General features: G+C 65.2%; 5 protein-coding genes across 5 annotated transcripts; 2 read left to right on the plus strand and 3 right to left on the minus strand.

Moving 5' to 3' along the window:
* Nucleotides 1-9: 9 nt before the first annotated feature.
* Nucleotides 10-6,015, minus strand: CHLRE_12g549600v5 (uncharacterized protein). Its single transcript, XM_043068960.1, has 12 exons — nucleotides 5,320-6,015; nucleotides 4,751-5,061; nucleotides 4,407-4,548; nucleotides 4,168-4,239; nucleotides 3,463-3,994; nucleotides 3,056-3,195; nucleotides 2,756-2,827; nucleotides 2,453-2,473; nucleotides 2,041-2,214; nucleotides 1,849-1,905; nucleotides 1,433-1,527; nucleotides 10-1,167 (listed from the first exon to the last, which is right to left on the minus strand). Exons 1-12 carry the CDS (start codon nucleotides 5,350-5,352, stop codon nucleotides 669-671), a joined length of 2,148 nt encoding a protein of 715 aa, XP_042919025.1. The 5' UTR covers nucleotides 5,353-6,015; the 3' UTR covers nucleotides 10-668.
* Nucleotides 6,016-6,064: 49 nt separating this feature from the next.
* CHLRE_12g549550v5 (uncharacterized protein) lies at nucleotides 6,065-8,508 on the minus strand. Its single transcript, XM_001693945.2, has 4 exons — nucleotides 8,372-8,508; nucleotides 8,079-8,223; nucleotides 7,595-7,819; nucleotides 6,065-7,457 (listed from the first exon to the last, which is right to left on the minus strand). The coding sequence occupies exons 1-4, from the start codon at nucleotides 8,393-8,395 to the stop codon at nucleotides 6,520-6,522; spliced, it is 1,332 nt and encodes a 443-aa protein (XP_001693997.1). The 5' UTR covers nucleotides 8,396-8,508; the 3' UTR covers nucleotides 6,065-6,519.
* Nucleotides 8,509-9,997: 1,489 nt separating this feature from the next.
* CHLRE_12g549500v5 (uncharacterized protein) lies at nucleotides 9,998-14,473 on the minus strand. The gene is made up of 8 exons (XM_001693944.2): nucleotides 14,268-14,473; nucleotides 14,031-14,112; nucleotides 13,700-13,776; nucleotides 13,236-13,282; nucleotides 12,960-12,999; nucleotides 12,610-12,771; nucleotides 11,595-12,451; nucleotides 9,998-10,173 (listed from the first exon to the last, which is right to left on the minus strand). Exons 1-7 carry the CDS (start codon nucleotides 14,357-14,359, stop codon nucleotides 12,388-12,390), a joined length of 564 nt encoding a protein of 187 aa, XP_001693996.2. The 5' UTR covers nucleotides 14,360-14,473; the 3' UTR covers nucleotides 9,998-10,173; nucleotides 11,595-12,387.
* A 98-nt stretch (nucleotides 14,474-14,571) lies between these two features.
* On the plus strand, nucleotides 14,572-17,688 carry CHLRE_12g549450v5 (uncharacterized protein). The gene is made up of 7 exons (XM_043068959.1): nucleotides 14,572-14,758; nucleotides 14,860-14,995; nucleotides 15,239-15,395; nucleotides 15,931-16,014; nucleotides 16,297-16,384; nucleotides 16,502-16,599; nucleotides 16,981-17,688. Exons 2-7 carry the CDS (start codon nucleotides 14,970-14,972, stop codon nucleotides 17,155-17,157), a joined length of 630 nt encoding a protein of 209 aa, XP_042919026.1. The 5' UTR covers nucleotides 14,572-14,758; nucleotides 14,860-14,969; the 3' UTR covers nucleotides 17,158-17,688.
* Nucleotides 17,689-17,743: 55 nt separating this feature from the next.
* CHLRE_12g549400v5 (uncharacterized protein) lies at nucleotides 17,744-23,365 on the plus strand. Its single transcript, XM_043068956.1, has 5 exons — nucleotides 17,744-18,078; nucleotides 18,474-18,683; nucleotides 19,042-19,157; nucleotides 19,383-22,100; nucleotides 22,420-23,365. Exons 1-5 carry the CDS (start codon nucleotides 17,785-17,787, stop codon nucleotides 22,670-22,672), a joined length of 3,591 nt encoding a protein of 1,196 aa, XP_042919027.1. The 5' UTR covers nucleotides 17,744-17,784; the 3' UTR covers nucleotides 22,673-23,365.
* The last annotated feature ends 279 nt before the right edge of the window (nucleotides 23,366-23,644 follow it).

Consider the following 23,644-nt stretch of genomic DNA (forward strand, 5'->3'; position numbering starts at 1 on the left):
GGCGCGGGCGGGATAAGAAGGGTAGCTCTGTATGGCTTACAAGCATATCAAAAAGCAGCAGGCTCGCGGATCGTGTTGCCCCTCGAGAATCGATGTCTGACGCTCAGTACGCGCCGGCCCTTTTTACCAGCCACCAGGCGCGCCTGGCCGCCGCCCGAAGCCCGGCCTGCAACCTGCAGTACTGTTCATACGTCTACACGCTCGAACGATGTCAAACCCGTCCCTCTGTGCTTTGCTCATACATGACACCACTGCGCTATCTGATTCGCTCTACCAGCTACCACCACTGGCCAGTGGCCACCTCTCGTCCGCCGTCGAACCATCGACCTCGACCTCATGCGGCTGTCGCAAACCCTTTTGCTTGGCACATACCCACGCGGGCACCCGCCGTCACGCACCGTGCCGCGGCACATCCGCTATCGCATAACCCGGCTCCAATCCGGAGCGGACCGATGCCACACCGCTTCTCGGAACCTTCAGGCGCACAGCCACTTGTGCCCACCCAGCATCCGGCGTGCTCAGCAACGCGGGCACAGCGCCCCTGCCCCCCATTTAGTCACTCCGTTCTCCACACCAACGGCTAACCCCCCCCCACACACGCACACCGGTTTGCAATGATTTAATTGGGATTGGTCCCATCCCACGCACAAGCACACGCGCCTCCCCCCTCACGCCGCTCGTGTCATGTGTCGCAGCAGCGGCGTGGCCGGCGCCTGGTGCAGCGGCACTCCGTCCACCAGCACACTGCTGCGGCAGCCGGGGTCGCAGCCCACCAGCAGCAGCGGGAAGGAGTAGGCGCGCGGCGCGGCGGCAGGCGCAGCAGCAGGCACGGGCGCGGCAGGCGGGGCGCTGCCGGCACCGGGCTCCGCTGTCGCCGCCTCCGCCCCGCCTGGCTGCGCCCCGCACTCCACCCCAGTCGGCAACGACTGATCCTGCCCTGGCCCGGGTCCTGTTGCGGACCCTGCCGGCTCATTCTGCGGCGGCGGCGACGGCTGCTGCTGCTGCTCCTCGTGAGGCGGCGGCGGCGGCGGCGGCCACGTGACGTGCACGTGTCGCAGCTCGGGGTGTAGTACGGCCAGCAGGGCAGTCATGTCGAATGCGTCGTGGGGGATGTGGGTCAGCGCCAGGGCCAGCACGGCGCCAGCAGTGTCCACACACACCAGGTAGCTGAGGGCAGGAAGTGGGCAGGGTGAGGGAGGGTGGGGGAGGGTGAGGCAGGGTGAGGGAGGGTGAGGGAGGCCGCGGGGAGGGTAGGAAGGGGCCGGCGGTGGGTACTGCCTCGGGTGCGAGAGCATGCACGGGACACAGCTCCTGCTGGCCATGCAGGGGGTGAAGCAGTGATGGGTGCCGGAGTCTGCGCGACAGCAGAGCCTTGAGGAGCACGGCCCGTGTCTGTGCTTGCAGCCCTCGCGTGTGTTTCCACACCACTCACAGTGTGCCGGAGGAGGAGGCTGCCAGCGGCGGCGCCACGAACACGAGTGGCCGGCACAGCAGCACCACACCCCGGTTGGAGCCCGGCACCAGGTCCTGTGGTGTGGGCATGATGAGGTTACGATGTGGTTATGATGTGGTCATGACGTGGTTATGATGTGGTCATGCGAACCCATGTGTCGCGAGAAGAAAGAAAAGCGGGAGGAGGGGTGGTGGGGGCCAGGAGGAGGCGGAGGGGTTGGTAGGCGGGAACCCCGGGGACCCTAACACGCAGCGGCGCCCCTCCGTCACGAGGCGTAGCTGCCAGAGCCCTATGGCATCCCGGGGTATTCGGACCCTTCCCTGCCCCCGCTGGTTTTCGTTGGTTTTGGTTTAGTTTGGGCTGGTATTTACAACCCCCCCTCGCCCTCGCCGCACCGTCAATGTCCGCAGCGCCAGCCGTTCATGGTGCATCCGCGGCAGCAGCTCCGCGCCCTGCGACGGCGCCGGCGACAACACAGCAATCACCGTCGCTTCAGCAGCAGCCGCACCCAACAGGGCACTGGCTGCTCCCACGGGTTCCTCCCCTGAACTCGCCTCACATCGTATTACTACCGCCCGCTCGCTCACCCGCGCCGCATCTGCTGCCAGCAGCGACGTGACTGCCGCCCAGTGCCGCTCCTTTACGCCGCCCCGCCCCGCCACCAGCCCCGCCAGCTGGCCCAGCAACACCAGCAGCGACTCGGACTGCGCGGCGGCCACGGCCGCCAGCCCCGGGTCCAGCCGAGCAGCCGTGGCGTAGTCCTGGCGGGGAGGGGGAGCGGGAGTAGGAGCGTGAGGGGGAGCTTGAGTTGGAACGGGGAGGGAGAATGAGACTGTAATAATGTGTGGTTGCGGGCGTCTTCACGTCGGTGGCGGCGTGACAGGCCTGAAAGAGCCAGCGCTGAGCCGGCGCACGCAGCGTGGTGAGACGAAGAGTGAGCGGACAGAAGGGCAGATTAGACTCGTTGAACACCCACCGTCCCACACCCACAACCCGCACCTGCAGTGCTGCGGCAAAGTCCTGTAGATTGTTGGACAACGCACATGGCAGTGGGGCGGGGCACAGGGCATTGTCAACAACAAGCTCGAGGCCGGGCGCCAAAGTCTGCAGAAGACCCTGTCTGGCCAAGTCCCAGCGTTGCCCCTTCCTGCCCCCACGTGGGCTTGGCTCCGGGTTCTGGGCCTCAGGTGATTGGGCTTGGCCGCGACCCCTTGGGTTAGCAATGGGTTAGCAATGGCCTATTTTGGGATTGGAATGGACTACGCCTCCCCACGTGCCCTCCCCATCACACGACCCACCCACCTGTGTGAACGCGTGCAGAGCGGCCCGGTTGTAATGCAGGTCGGGCAGGTCGGCGCAGCCACAGCGCTCCGCCTGTTACGTAGTTGGGTAAGGATGCGCAAAAGGGCTTTACTACGGCATTCGTGCTGAGGCCGACGAGGCAGGCTACGGCACTCCAATGCCTACGCTGCGCAGCTGGCCGCCCGCAGGCACTTCAGGGGGTAGGCCGGTAGGGAAACGTCCTGGCGCCCCGGCCGCCAGGACTGGCACGGTCCCGGCTGAAGTACCCTGGCCCGCAGGCACCCGCTGCACTACACACACCTGCGCAAACGCCGCCAGCACGCGGTGCAGCTCGCCGCGGCCGCCTCGCGCCCCTCCTCCTCCGCCGCCGCCGCCGCCCCAGAGCCCCGCCGCATGCTCGCCCTTGAAGTAGGCGGCCATCTGGGCCATCGCCAGCACGTCTGGGGCCAAGGAAAAGGGCATTCTAATCCACTTGAGGGCAGGCAACATGGTTGTGAGGGTGAGCAGGCGTATCCGTTAATGAACGCGGAGCGCCTCGCAAGACGAGATTAAAAGAGGCGCGCGTGCTAAGGTTGGGCAGGCATGCGCGGCGCAGGCAAAGCGGCCAAAGAGAGCGCACCCGGCCATTGTAGCGGAGCGCATCAAGCAGCAGTGAAAAGCTGTAGCACGACTGACACACACGCACACAAGGCCGCTACCGTACTCACACCAGCTGTAGCCGTTCTCTATGTCCATCTCCAAAGCCCGCCGCGCGTGTGACAGACTGGCCGTCAGCGCCGCCGCCGCCTCGCTTGCCGCGCCCGGCGGCGCCGCAGCGGATGACCAGGCCGGGCCCGCGCCGCCGCCGCTAGTGTTGGTGCTGTAGCTGCTGCTATTCGTAGCATGACTGCTACTGCCGTTCCAGCTGGCGGCGGGGGCAGGACCGGCGGCGGGGGCTGCGGCGCTGGCGTCCGGTTGGCCGCTGGCCGCTGCGGCCGCGCCGCTTCCTCCTGCAGCTCCCGATGAGCTAGTGCTTGCGCCGGCGTTGCTGTTGCTGCGGTCCTGTGCTTGCGAGGACTGCTGCTGCTGCTGCGGCGGCGGCGGCGGCGGCGGCGGATGTGGTTGTGGCGCAGGAGTCGGCTGTAGCAGGGCGGCCCCCGCGGCGCCACCCTGCTGCCGCACCAGCAGCGACATCATCTGGTGCGCTGCCACACTGGGGCAGTGGCGAAGGCCCGAGGCCAGGCAGCAGCCAGCCATGAACTGCAACGAGCGCGAGCAGGAGAACTAAGAGAGGGCAACATGTCTGTGTTGGGTGGCGTACTCGTGTGTGCAAAGTATGATGCGACTTAACATGGCCGTCCACGCAGCGGCCCACCAGCTTCACCAACTCTTTCCGGTCCCATCACAACCGTTTAGGTTTGTCCGGCTCTCACCAGGTCCCCTCGCTCCCAGTAGCTGTGCGCCAGGCAGTTCCAGGCCGTGGGGTTGAGAGGCCGCAGCTTCACCTGCGAATAAATTCAGCACGTGAGCAATTTCACATGCCGAAATAACCAGCCACCTCACATCCTCGGCAGGTTTCTCTACTTCGCACCGAGTCCTCTACCTCACGCTGCGCTCCAAATACGCTCTGAAGCCCGCGAAGCCCCGCTCCCCCCACTGCCGCGCCACCCACCGCCGCCTGCAGCCCCGACACTGCCGCGTCCGAGGCGCCGCCGCGCAGGAACGCGACCAGCCCCGCCGCCAGCAGCGCCGCGCCGCGCAGGGGCTGGTGCCGCGTGGCGGCATGCGGCTCGTCGGACAAGAGGGCCAGCATCCTGGACGGAGGTAGGGACAAGAGAAGATGGGTGAGAGTTTGTGTGTAGAGATGCTTAGTGGGGTACGCAAGTGCAGGCTTCGGCTGATGGTGCAAGAGTCCTGCGCAGTCCGCACAAACCCGGCGTGTCATGCGTGTTTCCTCCGAGTCATGCGTGTTTCCTCCGAGTCATGCGCCCTCTGACACACATACCGTACACACACCTGGTGCTGCATTCGTCCGCTCGCTGCAACAGCGCCGCCTCATCCTCAGGCCCCAGACGCTGCTGACCGCCGTGCCCCGCCGACTGCTGCTGCTGCTGCTGCTGCTGGTCCCGCCACGCGCCCTGCGCGTCTGCTGCTGCGCCCGGCGGCGTCGCCCCCGCCTGCCGCCCCTCGCCTGTGGCGTCGGGCCTCCTCGGCGCGTGGCCGGCGCGGTGCGCCCCCGGCGCCGGCCGCACGCTGCCGTACATGCGCTTGGCTTCCGCCAGCTTCGACAGCTGCTCAATGAGGTCCTCCAGCTCCACACGCAGCTTCTGGAATGCGGGAGGGGCGGAGCGGATCCCGTCAGGGCGCGAGGGGGCATCACCCTTGACACCAACACGACGAATGGTGGTATGGGTGTCAAGGAAGTAGATAAGAGGGGGCATGAATCAAATCGCGGGTCCTGCTTGCGCATACCAACCCCAGGCTGCGAGCAGCAGAACCCCTCGAGCACCCCTGTTCCCAGCTGACCCCAGGCCGACCCCACGAGCGGGGGCAACCAACGCCCTTGGCGCCCTTAGTGCCCGCACCTCCATCAACGCGCTCGCCGCGCTGCTAGGCATTTTTAACTAAGTTGAAAGTATCAACACAGCACTGTTAGGAAATGGTCGCTGAAGAAAGTACATTTGGAGCAAAACGCCGAGACGCCGAGTTGCTGCCGATAAAACATGTTCTAGTGAAATAGATGGCTTACACCAATTATGAATTGAAACACTGGGACTGGTACGTGAATGAGCTTCATATTCAGCTTCATATTCAGCCGAACACGGCACGAACCCCTGCCAACCCTGAGGCCCGAGTGCGATTGGAACAGGATCAAGCACAATTGAGTGGCACTCTGACCACGCAGCAATCCCCGGCCCGCCTGCAACAGTAACGGCCTGCATTGGGCGATTAGCGGTGTAGGTAGGGGGTCACTGGTGGCACCAAGGGTGGCACTAGTGGAGCACGGCCTAGTAGCCCAAGGGCTGTCAGCGCTGCAGGTGGCGCCCCCCTGAGGTAGCGCATAGGGCAGCACATCCGTACTCCTAGTGCGTGTTCGCTGGCGCATGAGCTGCGTGCTTGCGTCATCAGGTCCCTTGTGTAACCAATGCAACCTCCCATCCACCTCTCAGCCCCACAAACTGCTACGCCCCTTGGCTTTGCTTGCGACTGGTGGGAATACACCACGCCATCGAGGGACTTACCCGCCTACCAAGTTCTTAGATGTCCCAGGCTGTCATCTGGTCACGCTCTCTTCCCTCCCATGGTTACGACAAAGAAAAGGAGGACGATTCGTGTATCTTATTACACGTGCACGAGTGTGTGGCCACCCATCAACCTTATCCACTGCGCTATTCGTTCTGCACATCCGCTGTCTGCTGCTGCACCTTTACGTTCAGGGCAGTTACCTGCCCCTGCCGCCTGAAGCACAATCACAGCCAGTAGCTACGCAGATCGAGAGCTCACAACAGTCCAGCTGCTATGGCCTATCACACAAGAGCTAATCCGACGAGATGAATGTCCATGCTGAACTGTTCACATGTATGAAATTCGATGTCGTTATGGTCACGAAGGCAATGGGCCCCCCTCCCATCTCACAATCCGCCTCCACACCAAAGCGTCAAATGGCAATCACATGTCAAGTTGTCTTCAGTCAGGGATCCTTTGTCCAGGGTCAGTCACGGTCAAAACTGCCAAGGCCGCCACAGTCACGCTACACGTTCAGTGGCGCATGGAGGTGCCGGCATTTAGGCCTCCTCCTCCTCGCCCTCGAACTCGCCCTCCTCCTCGGCGGAGGCGTCCTGGTACTGCTGGTACTCGGACACCAGGTCGTTCATGTTGGACTCGGCCTCAGTGAACTCCATCTCGTCCATGCCCTCACCGGTGTACCAGTGCAGGAAAGCCTTGCGGCGGAACATGGCAGTGAACTGCTCGGACACGCGCTTGAACATCTCCTGGATGGCGGTCGAGTTGCCGATGAAGGTGGCGGACATCTTCAGGCCCTTGGGCGGGATATCGCACACGGACGACTTGACGTTGTTGGGAATCCACTCGACGAAGTACGAAGAGTTCTTGTTCTGCACGTTCAGCATCTGCTCGTCCACCTCCTTGGTCGACATGCGGCCGCGGAACAGGGCCGAGGCGGTCAGGTAGCGGCCGTGGCGGGGGTCGGCGGCGCACATCATGTTCTTGGCGTCCCACATCTGCTGGGTCAGCTCGGGGACGGTCAGGGCGCGGTACTGCTGGCTGCCGCGGCTGGTCAGGGGGGTGAAGCCGACCATGAAGAAGTGCAGGCGGGGGAAGGGGATCAGGTTCACCGCCAGCTTGCGCAGGTCAGCGTTCAGCTGGCCGGGGAAGCGCAGGCAGCAGGTGATGCCCGACATGACGGCGCTGATCAGGTGGTTCAGGTCGCCGAAGGTGGGGGTGGTCAGCTTCAGGGTGCGGAAGCAGATGTCGTACAGGGCCTCGTTGTCCAGGACCATGCACTCATCGGCGTTCTCGACCAGCTGGTGCACCGACAGGGTGGCGTTGTAGGGCTCCACCACCGTGTCGGACACCTTGGGCGAGGGCACGACCGAGAAGGTCAGCATCATGCGGTCGGGGTACTCCTCACGGATCTTGGAGATCAGCAGGGTGCCCATGCCGGAGCCGGTGCCGCCACCCAGAGAGTGGCAGACCTGGAAGCCTGAGGGTAGGGAAGAACAGGGGAGAGAGAAGTCAGCAACGTGTGAAGACGAAGGGGCGCACAGCCCAAAGCAGCCCGTCATGCCGAGCCCTGCGGTCCATACACTGACACCCGACGGCCCGTGCAGAACTGCTCACCCTGCAGGCAGTCGCAGCTCTCAGCCTCCTTGCGGACGACGTCCAGCACGGAGTCAATCAGCTCAGCGCCCTCGGTGTAGTGGCCCTTGGCCCAGTTGTTGCCGGCACCGGTCTGGCCGAACACGAAGTTGTCCGGGCGGAAGATCTGGCCGTAGGGGCCCGAGCGGACGGAGTCCATGGTGCCAGGCTCCAGGTCCATCAGGATGGCGCGGGGCACGTAGCGGCCTGAGGAGCAAAAGGGAAGGGAAGAAGGTCAGGCATTCGCCCGCATGTCCGAGCAAGGAAGAGGAGCAGACATCAGGCTGAGCAAAAGCACCAAACCATGACGGCAAAAACATTATCAAGCATTGGCTGGGAACCGGCGGTGCCGAAAAACGCGCGCTCCAAGGAACACAAGTCGTGCGCTAGCACAACAGTAGCATCAGCGCTAGCAACCTGCCCGCGGCTCGCTACAGCCCCAACAGGAACTCTTCAGGCAACTCACCACCGGTGGCCTCGTTGAAGTACACGTTGATGCGCTCCAGCTGCAGGTCTGAGTCGCCATGGTAGGTGCCGGTGGGGTCGATGCCGTGCTCGTCGGAGACGACCTCCCAGAACTTGGCACCGATCTGGTTGCCGCACTGGCCACCCTGTGGATGTAAAGGCGCAAGCAGGCGGAGCGACGATGAGCCTCGAAGTCGGAAACAGGTTTGAAATTGAGCCGCGGGGGTGTAGCCACGACCCCGCGCCCCTTGACTGCGCTAGCCCTCAGCCAATGCGCTAAGCGCTTCAACGCACCTGGATGTGGACGATCTCACGCATGTTTGCGGGTTGTGACTGAAACGAAGAGGAAGAGGCGCCCCCTTAGCGGAGTGCGATCACAAGCTCGAGTGGCCTGTGTAGAAGTGGTAGTGATCTAGGTGTTTGAATATGGCTTTGGTAGCTCGCTATAATGTCTTTGCAATCGGGGGCCTGGCTATTTAAACAGCGCTCGCCCTGGAGCGGCATCGGAGCGCCCATGCAGCCCCGAAGGAGCTTCGGGGGGTCGAAGCATCATCGGTGTTGCATGCAGCGCCGGGAAGCCGTCTCGCAGCCCGCCCTACCTTTTGCTGGAAGTGTCATAGCGCAAGAAAGTGCCAGCTTGGCTTGGCGGGGCGTGCTGGCGCGCCCGCCGAGAGCGCGCTCTCTGCCGTCGATTCACCTACCTCCCCGCTGCCAGCCCTGCCAGCGCTACCGCCCAAGTAGTATACACATGTAGCCACAATGACCATGCAGCGATGTAAACAATTTCTGGGCTTGGGGAAGGCTCGGCAAGGAAACTGCATTAGCGCCATCCTCCGTGGATGCCAAACGCTTCAGTTCAAATGTTGGGGGGTGGGGGACAACATTTAAATACTTGACAACCACCAAGCAGGCGCTCCATAAGTTACGTTGGGGTCCTTACTGCGAAGGACTCGGCCGACCTGGATCGCTGCCGCGCGGCTGCGGCAGGGGTCTGCGGCGGGTTTGCGGCGGCAGCGGCGGCTGCCTGCCGGAGGACAGCTGCTTCATTCCCGTGTCCCAGGGGCTATGGGATGGAAATAAAGAATTGAGCGAGCGCGGCGTGGGAAGGGGGAGCCCGCCAGCCGGGGGGCAGCAGTGTGCGGCGGGGGGGGGGGGAGCTCGCGCCTGCTCGCGGAAGCGTCCCGTTCTGTTCCTTGCCGTGCACCCACGCACGGGGCGACTGCTGCGCCCGCTGCTTCAATGTACATTTAATGCCCGAGGGAAAGTGGGGGTTACAGGCTTACAGCGGGATTTTTAGTGTGTAGGTAGTGGGTGCGGGCAGGTGCGGGCGTGCGGCTCAACCTTCCGGGGGTGACACCGTGCCCTACCCTAGTAGCAGCCCCCCTGTTCTTGCCACACAATCACCCGTGTACCGAGGGCCGTGTGACCCACCCGGGCAAAAATGCGAAGTGCCCGGGCCCAGCATCCTCGCGGAAACCCTCTGGATGCGGCCACGGCACATTTACCGTAGGGCTTGCATCTTCCAAGGGTAGGCCGGCGCCGCGGGCGAGAAGGGCCCTAACCACGTCCTCGCCCACGGCATCCAGGGGCCCAAAGTTGCGTAGTTTTTAGCGTTGGGGGAGGGTCCCCCCCCCAACCCTTCCGGCAAGGAGTACTTGGCGAGATTCGGGGGCTGTATGCAGCCTCACGCGGCGAGAATGCAATGCCCAATCTTTCTTGCCCAAAGGCCTACATTGGGGGCAATTTCTTGCCGCGCCCCGGAGATGCAACCCCTGGCACGTGATCGACAACGCTGGGCATGACAGCATGTGATGTGTTCAGCGCCCACCCCCACCCCCTCGTAAGCACACTGAAAGCGGCTATGGCAGTTTGCCAGGCAAGAGGGGGCCTGATACCTCCTTGGTGCCTTCGATAAGAATGCGAGGTAAGTAGATTAGTAGGGGACAGCAAGGTCTGCGCAAGGAGGCGGATGAGCACCCACGCACATCAGGATTTATAGGATTCCCGCCTCGCACCGAATGCACCGCCTGCACCCACTGCCAACCAAAACCCGAGCCGAACCCCCATACACGTTCCCTGGGTGCATACGGTACGAACTGCGGCAGGCATTGACAAGCCCTTGGGCGGAGGGCTCCCGGTCTGGTGAAGCGTGTGCGGATATGTATGTGACTGCTGTGTGGAGGCGGGTGCTGCACTGGAGCACGCGGGCACGCCTGCCGTCGCCCCTGCCGGGGCCGGCGTCGCCTCAAGAGGCGGCCGACCGGTTTGCGGCGGCGGTGGCCCTTCTTCCCGCTGGCTGGGCTGCCGCCGCGCGTGCGGCCCAGCTGGCTCGGGGGCCTGCCGCCGCGCTGCCGCTCCCGGTGGCCGACGTCGTGAGTGCTACGGCGGAGTCGGTGCAACGGGTGGTGCGGGGACTTGGATGGTTGCAGTGCGGGGGGCCGCCCATCCTGCTCACTGCCTACACGGTGAAGGCGGGGACCGTGCTACAAATGGCTCCACAGTTAGCCGCCCTGAAGGCTAAGCATTTGCAGTATGTGTGCGATGCGGGTGTGTCGGGGGTGGGGGCTGCCCTGGCGGCGGGGGCCTTCGTGTGCACCTTGGCCCGCTTGTGGTCGCTGAAATGGGAGAATCATCATAAGGAAGCACTGTGGCGTGTGGCCGCCAACGCTTGCTGGGCGTTTCCACGGCATGCTAGCGAGCGGGCGCGAGGCGTTACTGTTGACCCGTGTTGGGCGTGTGGGGTGGACATGCAGGATGGGGACCGGCGTCATTGGTTTTGGGACTGCACTGTTGCGCTGTCACTGCGGGAAAGTATGGGGATGGCTATGGGTTTCCTGCCGGAGGAGGCTCTAAGTGCCTTCTCTCGTGAGGAGTTGTGGTTAGTGCGCCCGCCTGCGGGGCTTGCGCCACCTGTGTGGGGTGTGGTGTGTCTCGCTGCTATGTCTGCCCTGGACTTTGGTCGGCAGCGTGTGGTTATGGCCGGGTTGGCGGCGCGAGCGAAGCTGCCGTCGGCCCGGGTGCTGAGCATTGGACTTGCCGTCGTAGCTGACTTCTGGGGTCGTCTCCAGACGTTTGTGACTTTGGGTATCAGGCCAAAGGGTTGGGACGCTGTGCCGTTTGCGCATCCCTTCATATCTCGGGCTGTTGGTGACGGCATGGTTTTGCGCTTGCCGTATGACGCTGATTCCCCGCCCCCCTCGCCGTGAGAGGTTGTGCGTGGTTGGTGGCTATGTGTGTGGGCAGGATGCACGTGTGGGCGACCGTTCTAGTACCTGGACGCTTGCGCCCTGGTTAGTGCGTGCGCTGTGCGTGTGTCCTGCGGCCTAGACGTTTCCCGGCACTCCTGTGCCTAGGCTTGTGGCGTTGAGGCACAGCGGTGGGGCTCTGGCGGGTTGAGGCTTGGCTAGGACTCACTGTGCGCGGAGTCACACGGACTTTGCCCGCGGGAGGGTTTGCAGCAAAGTCGGGGTTGGGCCCTGATAGCATGTGATGGCTCGGCGTCTTCGGGAGCTGGGACTGTCCCCTCTGTAACATCCGCATCCATACGGTGTATGAGTGTATCCACGTGGTCGCATGTTGCATCAGTGAAGCAGGGAATCATTCATCCTAAACCCAGTTCGGGAGTGCCTATCAAAAGCCAGTAATCCTTGCAGTAATCACACTGTGATCGCATCCGTATCGCGAGTGTTGCAACCACACGTTCCGCTCAGCGGCCCAAACGCATGAGCACTCATGCAGCAACGCCTCCTCTGTGGGTTCACGCCTGGTCTCCACTCAACCTTGCCGGTCCGCACTCTCCATGTCAAGTGTGACGTCTCACATCACAGGCTCACTGTTGTCGACCCACACGAGGAGCGCGGCTGCGCTCGGCTCATACTGCCGCGGTGCCGCCTCCTGCGCCCCAACCTCGCCAAACCACAGGCAGGCCGCCCCCCCCCGGGGTCCTGTGACCGCACCCATCGTTGTCCTTGCCTAAAGCATAACGTGCATTCTTACTGAAGCACCAAAGTGACTAAAAATACGGTATGCGTGCTGCCGTTGGCTACCCGAGTTCCGTTCACTAGGGCACCCTTAGCGCAGGGAAGTTTCGGTAACTAGACTGGTGAGTAGCCCAGACATCAACCGTGCGACACCCGATCTACGGCAATACCCTCTGGCGGGCCACCACCAGTCCGTCAGCGCCAGCCGGGGCACACGTGATGCGCCTGTGCGGCTGGGCCTAAGCGCCTGTGTCCAGCTCAGGTCCGCGCCCGAAGCCTCACAGCCGCGTGCGCACACTGCCGCCTGCTCAGTGTATGCCCCTAGACGCCTCAGCACCTGTTGCAGGCCTTGCCGCCTGAAGCTATGATGTCTTTGGTCACGGCGTCCACGTATCTGCGGGGCAGAACAGACAGCACGCAGATAGGCACTTCAGCTCCTCACTCTCTTGAGCTCGGCAGCAGTCGCCCTCAAGCATGCATCTACGCACGTCACCCTGCTGCGCTCCCCGCCCTCGTTGCGCCGCCCCCGCCCGCATTGCCCCGCCCCCTCACCGTTGCCCTGCCGCCGTCTCTGCTACAAACTTGGCGACCAGCAGGCGCAGGGTCTCGTCCTGCTCGTCGCTGTTGAGCGGGTTGGCGATGGAGGAGCCGCAGCCGGCCGGCGTCCAGTAGTAGAGCGTGGGCACGTAGTGCACCGGGCACTGGGCGTCCACCCTGCGGGCGGCGGAGCGGAGGCCGGGGAAGGCGGTGGCGGCGGGGTATGGGCGGTTGTGTCGGCGGCGCGGGGGCAGCTTGATGCATGCTTGGGGACAGGCGTAAGTACAAGGGCACGCAAATGCATGGCGTGGCACGGCATAGCACGGAGCTGCACGGAGTGTCGGGGCCGCTCAAACGGTAGTCACCTGATGGGGTGCTTCCGGTCAGCCCACTCGTTGCGGTCGCCTGCATGTCACAAATCACGGCAATGGCGGCACGCACACTGCTTCTTGTATCTGTCGAGCGTGCCCCGAGCATTCTGGCCCTTCCCCGGTCGCAATGCGCTGGTGGATCGGTATCCCGGCTGGCGGCACGTGCAGCTTGCCCCCACCCCGCCCACTTTTACAGGGACTTCACACTCGCGCTCGAGGTGTTTCCATCGGATACCACACGCGCCACGTCCAGCCAGCCTCAGATCCCACCTGCTGTCACTTCGAGCAAGGAGCCGCCCGCAGCGAAGATGACCTCCCTGTTACGTGTGCGAGACAGCGAAAGGCGAAGGGACTTGCGGCGACGAGCAGTGGCACGTACTGTATACAAGCAGAGGAGCACATGCCGTGCACCGCTATGCGCGCATAAACCGTTGCCCCCAAACATCCTTGCACTCAACCCCCCGCCCTCCCGGCGCGAGGCGAGTGGCCCGTCAGTGATCCTGCATCCTCCAAGCGACACCATGTCGCTCGGTCCCCACTGAACCCTTCACTCCGTGGCTTCACACTAAACCCCAGCCAGCAGCCACTTCCGTCACGCCTGTGCTCGGCCCCCAACTAGCCCCCTCACGCCCTTCTTTCACGAGTGGCATTCCACGCCTTCCTTGCAGCAGCCAAAGAGCGCGCCACCCTCGGGCCCAGCGGACACCAGCTCACTGGTGCACTTACTGACTTACCGGATGATTGGGTTCGACTTGGAGCAGTCGGGGCACCAGGGGCTGCCGTCTGAACTAACGCCGCTGGTGAACAGCACCTGCGTGCGGCGTGGCGTGCGGTGTCGCGTCACCCATTGTCCAGGGTCCTATCACGCGCGCCCGTTACAAGACGCGCGCTGCTACCGCCTGTGCGCTTTCCTTCGCGTGTGCCCGTCCGCGAGCAACACGTCTCATATCTGTGGTCCCGACGCTGCGTGTATGCAGCGCGCTACTGGCCTAACGCCGGGCTGCGTGCTGCCATGCTGCACAGGCCCCAGCCCTCCCCCGTCCTGGTGTTCAGCCCCGCACCCACGAAATGCGGCTCCGCGGCCTCCATCAGCTCCTGCAGGTGCTCGCGGTAGTGCTGGTGCTCCACCACCTTGTGCAGCCGCGAGCTGCAGACAGCAGTTTTGGGGATTGAGTCAGACAGCAGTTTTGGGAATTGGGTAGGAATGGAGGAAGGCGTGAGCGGGAGACGTGTGGGCTGTTGCACGCCGCCTGCGGAACCCCTGGTTCTTGCTGGGGTGCCGGCTATACTGCCCGCACTCACGGTCCAAAGAACCTGAATGGCCGCGATCCTGCCAACTTAGAGGCAGCGTTCAGTTGCACGAGGACGAGCGTAAGGGTTGCGCCAAGCACCATGCCAGTAAGCAGCGTGGCGAGAGAGCCCCCGCGCCCACTGCCGCGCGTGCTGGCGCCATGCACATGCTTGGCCATTTGACGCCTCAGATGCGGCTAGCAAGCGGCCGGCAGGCAATGAAAATGGGACGAGTGCAATAGGGCCTGTTCATGCCATGATTTACTATGTGTGGGGCACACTGTAGTAGCCTATGTAGTTACTGAATATTTGTGTTATGAATACTAACGCGAACAATTAATCGTGCAGCGCCACACCGAATAGCTTTCGATCCGGCGACGTTTGGCAGCTTGGATTTCGTCCCCAATTTCTAGGACGTTTAGAGCTTAACCAAATTCAAGGACCTTTTGGCATAATGCAGGGCCAGGCGGTGCGCACGATGCTGGGAGCCAGTGCCATGTTCCGTGAGTCTCCGAGACTACGTGCCAAGTCGTCCCGCGGGCTTCGCTCTGCTGCATTCGGACTATACCCTAACAAACCGAGGATCCAATCCAACTCTCTGCAGGGTGCGCCGGGAGCAGCGCGGGGACCAATGTTTCTGCCTTCCTCACGACGCCTTGGCTGGCACAAGCCACGCGCTCGGTTCAGGCGCCCGCTGACCCCAGCCGCCCCGTCATGCTGCTGACACCCAACAACGTCTGGTGGGTCTACCAGCTCGTGCACGGGACACGGCCGCAGCATGGACCATTCGCACGCGCCCCCGGCTGGCCCTTCAACTTGTGCCGGCCGCGCGACCGACAGCCTGAACCCAAAACCCGCACACGCCACGCCGGCGGGACCTGCCTGCCTGCCCGCCTGCCTCAAGCCCTTGCGCACCTGTGTGGTGCTGGTGATGCGCGCTGGGCTGTCACCCGGTCCATGTGTGACGCGTGCGGCGGGCGCAGGTGCATCGGGCGCAACTACGCGGAGCACGTGCGGGAGCTCGGCAACGAGGCGCAGCCGGCGGGCGAGGCGCCCATGATCTTCCTCAAGGCCGGCAGCAGTGTGGTGCCGCCCGGCAACATCCACCTGCCGGGGTGGAGCCAGGACGTCCACCACGAGGTGGGAGAGCGCGAGGGTGGGGGCGTGAGGCTGGGGGCGTGAGGCTGGGGGCGTGAGGGTGGGGGAGCGTGAGGGTGGGGGCGTGAGGCTGGGGGCGTGAGGGTGGGGGAGCGTGAGGGTGGGGGCGTGAGGGTGGGGGCGTGAGGGTGGGGGAGCGTGAGGGTGGGGGCGTGAGGGTGGGGGCGTGAGGGTGGGGGCGTGAGGGTGGGGGCGTGAGGCTGGGAGAGCGCGAGGCTGGGGGCGTGAGGCTGGGGGCGTGAGGGTGGGGGCGTGAGGCTGGGGGCGTGAGGCTGGGGGCGTGAGGCTGGGGGCGTGAGGATGGGGGCGTGAGGCTGGGGGCGTGTGGGCGGCTGGGGCTGTGTGGGTGCGGGGGGGGGCGTGTGTATGTGCCCCGCCCTACGGAGGTCCCAGGGGTGGTGGGGAGCGCTGTGCCACGTCGCTGCAACCCGCCTTTCCACACATGCTGCACAAGCCTGCACTTGTGCACACAGCTTGGGTGACCGTGTGACATAGCGGCCTGCTGGCCCGCTGTTAGGTGGAGCTGGCGGTGGAACTGGGTCACGACCTCAAGCCGGCGCGGGCGGCCGTGGCGCTGGACCTCACAGCGCGGGATGTGCAGGTGGGCGGGGGCGGCGGCGGGGGCGGGGTCAGTTCATTCAGTTTCTCCCAAATAACCCAACGAGGGTAACCAACAAACCCAAAAGGAAGGTCACAGTGCGTTGGGCTGCACTGCAAGTTGCTGGAGATTGTACAAGTAAAACAAGGGGGTAACCATAATACTGCTGTTGTGAGTGAACCCACGACCTGATAGCGGCTACGGCGGCAGCTTGGGCCGTATGTGCCCGCTGCTATTCCTCAACACACACGCACCGTGCCCACCTCGCCCGCCACTCCCCACCAGTCCAAGCTCAAGTCCAAGCAGTGGCCGTGGACACTGGCCAAGAGCTTTGCCGGAGCCACGCCGCTGGGTCCTGCGTTCAGCCTCACGGGTGGGTGGGCCGACCGGGGCTAGGTGGGCTGTGGCTGTCATTGGTAACCGGAACACCCATTCCCAAGTCGCCGCGCTTCACCCACCCAGCCGCCCACCGCTCCGCCCTCCGCGCCAGGCGTGGACCCGTCCAAGCTGTGGCTGACACTGGACGTGAACGGCAAGCGGCGGCAGACGGGGCGTACCAGCGACATGATATTCAGCCTGGACACGCAGGTGGGGGGGGCCGGGCGGGCGAGGTGGGGCAGCGCAATGGGGCGTGGCGAGGCGGGGCGGGGCGGGGCGGGGCGGGGCGGGGCGGGGCGGGGCGGGGCGGGGCGGGGCGGGGCGGGGCGGGGTGGGGCGGGGCGGGGCGGGGTGGGGCGGGGCGGGGCGTGTACAAGCGGCGCCGAGAGTAGGTGTCCTGGATCAGTTGTGTACCAGAGGGGCCTAAAACCTGCATGCCGCAATCCGTGGACTCGCTGCAATGGGCCCCGTGCCGCCGATCTCTTACAGCGCCTCACAGACGGTTCCACGAGACGGCTCACCACCCACCACTGACTCCCGGCATCACGCCGCCCCTTCCTCCAAACCCCATCTCACCCACACACGCCCCAGCTGTCGTACGTGCGTCAGCACTTCCCGGTGGTGCCCGGCGACGTGCTGCTGACCGGCACCCCGCACGGCGTCAGCCGAATGGCGGCCGGCGACGAGATCCTGGCGCGCGTGCTGGGGCCCGAGGGCGAGGTGCTGAGCGAGGCGGTGTGGCAAGTGCGCGCAGCCAACCCCAAGTGAATGCAGGTCATGTAGTGCTTCAGGCTGCAGGGTTGCAGGGTTGCAGGCGGCATTTGGTGGGCCTGTGCTGCCAGAAGAGGAGTGGCGCTTGAGTGGGGCTTAGGCAGGCGTGCATGCCTTTGAGTTTGTTGGGCAAGTTGGGTTGGGGAGAGGAGGTAGCTGAGTGTTGCCTGTGACGCGCCGGTAAGGCGGCGTTATGTCCGAGGGAGGTACAGCGTGGACGCGACGCAACGAAAAAGCTGGCGGAAGACAGTTAGTTTGGCGTTCGGCGGTGGCGGCGCACGGGGCAGCAGCAGCAGCACGGTACGAAGGTTTGGAGCATTTCAAGGCGAGAACATATTGCACACATTGATTGGAGTGTCAATTGGTACTGGACACTGGCACGGTGTGGTGGAAGGGAATTCTGGAAGCGATGGGCGACGCGGGGTCTTGCATGGTGCCACGTACGGTCCATGGGCGCATGGCCAGCTGCCGCTGTGCGTTGAGGATGTGTCGCCTCGAGATTGTGCACCATTATAAAAACGTTGATATTGTTCATACATTGCTCATATCGCTGTTTTAGCTCATGACAGCTCGCTGCGCCGTTTTTAGCAGCTAAACTTTATACCCGCACAAAGGTTGCCAGACATGGCACCAAGAACTCTGTCGGCGTCTTCTAGACCTATTCATACTACCACACTAGCGACAAGGCCGCTGCTGCGACGCTCGCGGACTTCGGTGTTAGTTTGTGCCCGGCGAGGGTTCTCTGGACAGCAGAGCCTTGAGCAAGCCATTGGTGCAATAAATCGTATCATTACCGACAGCGAGAACAGGAAACGGAAGAAAGCTGAGCAGAATGGGTCTCGCGCAGAGCCGGAGGTGCAGCCGCTTGGCAAACCCATAACATTTAAGGCATCTGCAAGGTCAGAAAAACTTGTGAAGGTACGTTCTCGGGTGTCACAGGGTCGCGTTGCGGTGGGGTTGTCTAAAGTTGCCGAGGATGCTTCCGACGTCGGGTGCGGTTCGGGCCGCGTGCAGCCGACACAGATGGTAAATGCGTGAGGACTCATGTCGGGAGCAGCATGACTGCTAGCGGGCGGTGGAAGCGGGGCCGGTTTGCCGCAGCCGAAACCCTTGCTTGCACAACACCCTCTCAGTCTGGTCGGTGCCCCGTGGCGGCGGTCCCCTTGCTGCGGTCTAAGAAGCGATGCACCACTGCATCGCAATCGCAAGCGCCCTGTTAATGGCAGAGCTTCTGTGCTTCCACCACCTGCACCGCTTGCCTGATCGCACCCCTGCGCACCCCCTCCCCCTTCAACCCCCAACCCGCACCCCAGGAGCCGGCCGGCTCCCCCCGCGACCTGTCCGCCTACCTGTCCCTGCCGCTGGACCAGTACAGCCTGTTGGATCCAGGCTGGATCTCGCGGCCCGACCCGGCGGGTCAGCCCGACACGTTCGTGCTGCGCATCCCGCTGTTTGACCTGGTGGGGCTGGAGCTGCAGCCGCAGATCAGCGTCAAGGTCAATGTGGACCCACGCAACAGCCAGGTGCGGGCTGGGGGGGGGGAGGCGCTGGGGGGGAGGGGCTGGAGAGGGGGCTGGAAAGCGGGGTGCGCCGGGTGCGGGGCGGCGGCGTGTGGGGACTGGGAATTAGGGGCGGCGAGTACGCATGGGCCGCCTGGACAGGCCGCGACGGATGTAGCATCGCTGTGCAGCCCAGCACGGCGTTTCAAGCGCTGCCCTACCCCGGGCCTCGCCCGTCCACATCCATCACACCCTGTCTCTCCTTACCCCTCCCTCCCTCTCTCCCTCCCTCCCTCCCTCCCTCCCTCCCTCCCTCCCTCCCCTCCCTCCCTCACCTCCCTCCCTCCCCTCCCTCCTCTCCCTCCCTTCCTCCCTGGCTCAGGTCCACTTCCTGGCCGACCAGTTCCGTGTGGGCGACCCGCGCTTCGACGACGACTTCAAGCTGCACATGCGCGCCACGCTGCGCAACAAGCCCGTGCCCACACTGAGGCCCTTCAGGTGTGCGCGCACGCGTGTGTGTGTGTGTTTGGCCTGGCGCCGTGTGTCCGGAGGGATCGGGAGTGGGGGCGCGGATGTGTGGAGTGGGCCCAGCGGGTAGTCCGCGTGGCCTGTGCACGCCGCGTGGTGCCCTTCACACGGTGGTGCGGCCATGGCTGCCCTGGTCTGACCTTCTGCTGTTATTTCTCTTGCTCTGTTGCTGTGGCTGTGTCGCTGTCCACACAGGTCCATCAAGCGCATGTGGTCGCGCCGGGGCCAGAAGCACCAGCAGCCGGAACAGGCGCAGGGGCAGGGAGCCGCAACCGCAGCGGCCATAGCGGGAGCCGCTGGAGCCGCTGGCGCCGCTGGCCAGCAGCAGCAGCAGCAGCAGCAGCAGCAGCTGACAGGCGGCGGGTCGGAGGATGGGGTCAGCCCGACCGGCACGTTGTCCTCTGACGAGGAGGATGACATTGTGGTGGAGGTCGAGGGCGTGGACGACGAGCCGGGGCCCGGGACAGCGGGGCCGGGCAGCAGCAGCAGCGGCATTAGCAATGGTGCGGGCAGTAGCAGTGGTGGCAATGGTATCGGTGGCGGAGCGCATGCCAGCAGTAGCAGCAACGGCGCCGGCGTAAGCAGCAGTGGCGGCAGTAGCGGTGGCCTGCCGCGGGGGTACGACCAGTACGATGCGGCGGCGCGGCTGGATGTCGGCGTGTCGGGGGCGGCCGGGACAGCGGCGGGAGTTGGGGTTGCGGGTGGCACGGCCACTGGCGGCGGCAGCGCACCGCACCATCCTCCGGACCTGCCGCCGCACGTGACCATGCGGGACCAGGACGACGGCTGGGGGCGGTCCTCGCCGCCAGCAGCAGCAGCGGCGGCAGCCGCAGCCGCAGCCGGCGGCACGACACCCATACGGCCCTGGGGCAGCCACGCCCGCAGCGGCACGAGTAGCCACGGCACAGATAGCAGCAACGGGAACGGTGGCAGCAGCGGTAGCGGCGGCAGCAGCAGCAGCGCCGCCACGGGCCCCGGGGGTGCCGCTGCCTGGCCGGCGGGCGGCGCATACGGCCCCGCCCACCCAGCCGCTGCGTCCACGTCCGCCGGCGCAGTAGCAGCTGCTCCTGCTGCCCCGGCTGCTGCAGCCGCGCCGCCGGCTGCTACTGCCGGCCCGCCGCAGCCGGCTCCGGTGCGGGGTGAGGTTCTGGAGGTGGTGGAGCCCATCGTAGTGTCGGAGGGGGACCAGGGCGGCAGTAGCAGCACCGGCGATAGCGGCAGTAGCAGTGGCAGTGGCGGAGCGGCTGCGGGCTGGTCAGCGGGATCCTGGTCAGCGAGCAATGCGGCGTCGGCGGGCGCGCCGCCGCCGGCGAGCACCGCAGCTGGCTCTGGTCCTGCTAGCACCAGCACCAGCGCCGGCACCGGCACCAGCACCAGCACCAGCGCCGGCACCAGCACCAGCGCCGGCACCAGCACCAACGCAAGCAATGCGGCGGCGGCGGCGGCGGCGGGCGCGGTGCCGTTTGTAGAGGCCGACGTCACGTACGTGCCGGCTGGGCAGTGGGGACGGGACGCGGCTCCGGTGGGGTCGCGGAGCCGTAACGGCGCGTCAGCGCCGGCGCCTTCAGCCGCACCCGCGTCCTCGTCGTCAATGCATTCGGCTTCGGCATCGTCAGCATCGGCACCGTCGGCGTCGCCATCAGCGGCTGCGGCTTCAGCCACCGGCTGGACCTCGGGTGGCGGCGGGCACTCGGCGACCTGGTCAAACTCACCAGAGCCATCCTCGTCTGAGTCTTCGTACTCCTCTTCCTACTCGTACTCCTCCGGAGCTGCCTCATCGTCGGCATCCTCGTCAGCCGCGACGGCGACGGCAGCGGCCAGGATGATGGGCGACGCTGCGGCGGCGGCGGTCGGCATTGCGGGGCAGGCGGTGGGAGTGGCGGCGGCAGCAGCTGCGGCGGCGGCGGGCGTGGCGGTTGGTGCCGCAGCGGCGGCCGGGGCGGTCGCGGTGGGAGCGGCGGCGGCGGGTGCGGCGGTAGCGGGGGTGGCGGCCACGGGTGCAGTGGCCGCAGGCGCGGCGGTGGCGGGAGCAGTGGCGACGGGAGGGGCCGCCGTCGCGGAGGCCGCGGCGGCGGTACAGGCGCAGGCAGCGGCAGGGTCCGGGGCGGGTGCCGGCAGCGCTGCGACGCCCCACGGCGCGCCACCGACGCCCGCGGCCATTCCGGGTGTCACGTACAACGTGACGGCTGAGAGGCCGGCCGCAGACGCCGGCCGCGGCCCGACAGCTAGCGCGGCGGCGGCGCATGCGGCCACGGCATCGCCTGCGGCTGCGGCTGCGCCGACGGCGCCGCCAACTGCGGCGGCGGCGGCACCCGCTGTGCCGGCGGCCTCGGCGCCTGCTGCGGCGCGTGTAGAGGGCATGAGGCCGGACTCTGCGGCAACAATCCAGCCTTCAGCGCACTCCCCGACTGCTGCTCCCCCACCGCCGCCGCAGCACGCGACCGCGCCTGCCGTGCCCACGACAAGTGACACTGCTGCTCCTGCAGCAGCAACAGCCACTGCTGACCCTATCGCAGCGGCGGCTACTGCCGGCCCCAGCCCCGGCCCAAGCACCAGCGCTCAGGCGCCAGCTGCTGCCACCGCGCCCGTCCACACGACGCCATCGCCACCGCCGCCTCCACCGCCGCCGGCCATCTCTATCCCCAGTGCCTCCACAAGCACAGCCGCAGGGCAGCTCGTCACCACTAGCAGCAGTAGCAGTAGCACCGGTGGCGGCGGCGCGGCTACAGCCGAGGACAACCCCACGGCGCTGCTGGTGGGCAGTGTGGACGTGGCGGTGACGGTGGTGGTGCCGGCGGCTCTGACGGCGGTGCCGCGGCCGCTGCTGGGCATGACGGGCAGCCTCATCGCGCGCTACGCCATCTCCTCGCTGCTGCCGTCCTTCCTGGACCTGCTGGTGGCGGACTACGGCAGGTGCGGGGCGTGTATGGGGGTGCGGGGGGGGGGGCGGGGCGGGGCGGGGCGGGGCGGGGCGGGTGGCTCTGGATAGGTGAGTGGTTCGGGATTGGTGGGTGGTGGGGACAAGAGGTGCATGTGTGTCCATGGTGTGTGCTTGTGCAAGCAGCCCGTCCCCCGCCCCATTTGATAACGACTTCGTCTGCAGTCTTCAGAGCATCCGGACCGCTTTTCCAGACATCCTTGCAACCCTCCGCCCTGGGCACCCTGCTAGGACCCGCCATGAATGGGCTCTTGTGAAGCATGCTGTGTGTTGTGTGCTGGGATCCCATGGCAGGTGGTCGTCTGGTCAGACGGTGGCGGCTCGGGCGGCACCAGCCGGCGACCTGGCGGCGGCGGCGGCCGCCGCCGCGGCGGCGCAGGGCGCTCCGCCGCCAGCACCGCGCCACGGCGGTCCGGACGCGGCAGCGGGCGGGCACACGGCGGGTGTGGGTGCGGCTGGACCGGCGGCAGCGACAGCGGGCACGGCGGCGGCGGCGGCGGCAGCGGGCACAGGTGGCTCGGCATCGTCGTCGATTGCGGATGCGTAGTTTCGTTGGCTGGTGGATGGCGGCGTGGCTGTTGGTAGTGCAAGGGACCACACAAGGCAGCGTGCTAGCACGGGCCCTTTAAATAAGCATCTGGTGCATATGCATTGGCGTGTCACACTGCCGTATGTTTCAACGCCTGTGGCTTGGGGTCTAGCGAGCAGGATACATCAGCGCGGGGCGTGTGTCAGCGCTGTCGCATTGAGTGCACGCTCTTGTGCATAGCACTGTTTGGTTCGCCGGTAACCATTACCCAGTTAGCTTTCAGGCACTGGGTAATCAAGCATTGAGCCGCGCTGTGCTGTGCCACGCAAGTCGCAACGCCGCATGTACTCTCTGGTCGCCTGACAAGTCTGCTAGGTGGCTCTTTGTGTAATGTGCCATGGTGATGTCTCCTGGGTGTATGCCTCGAGTGTCACGCCCTGACGTGTGACCGTGCATGCCGTGTCACCGCATGGTGTTTTCACGCATTACTTAGCATGATTGCCACGTAGAAGAACCAGCGGGGCACACCACAAGTACGCCAGCACACGGTATCGCGTGACACGAGTTCGAGTTCCAATTAGTACTGGGGAAGTGACACAGTGGCATAGCGGCAGGTCATGCAAAAGGCTCTTCAGTAGCTGAGTGACTGAGTCCCGAGAAACCAGTGTAGCCTAGTGTAGCCCGCAAGCTCAGCACTACTCCCGACTCACTCACCGCCTGACCCACAGTCCGCCTCGCACGATACGGTGCTCACACTCTGTCTCAGCTCTGATAATAGCACACTGACTGACATTTTTGTTGATTTCCTTCAATGAGATACTGGTGCACCGCGGCGCTCCAGCCAGCACTCGGCTTTCCATCTGTCCCCTATCGCCGTGCGCTTGGGCCTACTTCTGCTTCTGATTCAGCCGCCACTGCCGCACCCTGATGCGGTTGCCGCAAGTTTTGCAGCTCAGCATGTCGCGACGAGAGTCAGCGATTTGCGGGGAG

Source organism: Chlamydomonas reinhardtii, chromosome 12 (assembly GCF_000002595.2).
Source record: "Chlamydomonas reinhardtii strain CC-503 cw92 mt+ chromosome 12, whole genome shotgun sequence".
Lineage (NCBI taxonomy): Eukaryota > Viridiplantae > Chlorophyta > Chlorophyceae > Chlamydomonadales > Chlamydomonadaceae > Chlamydomonas > Chlamydomonas reinhardtii.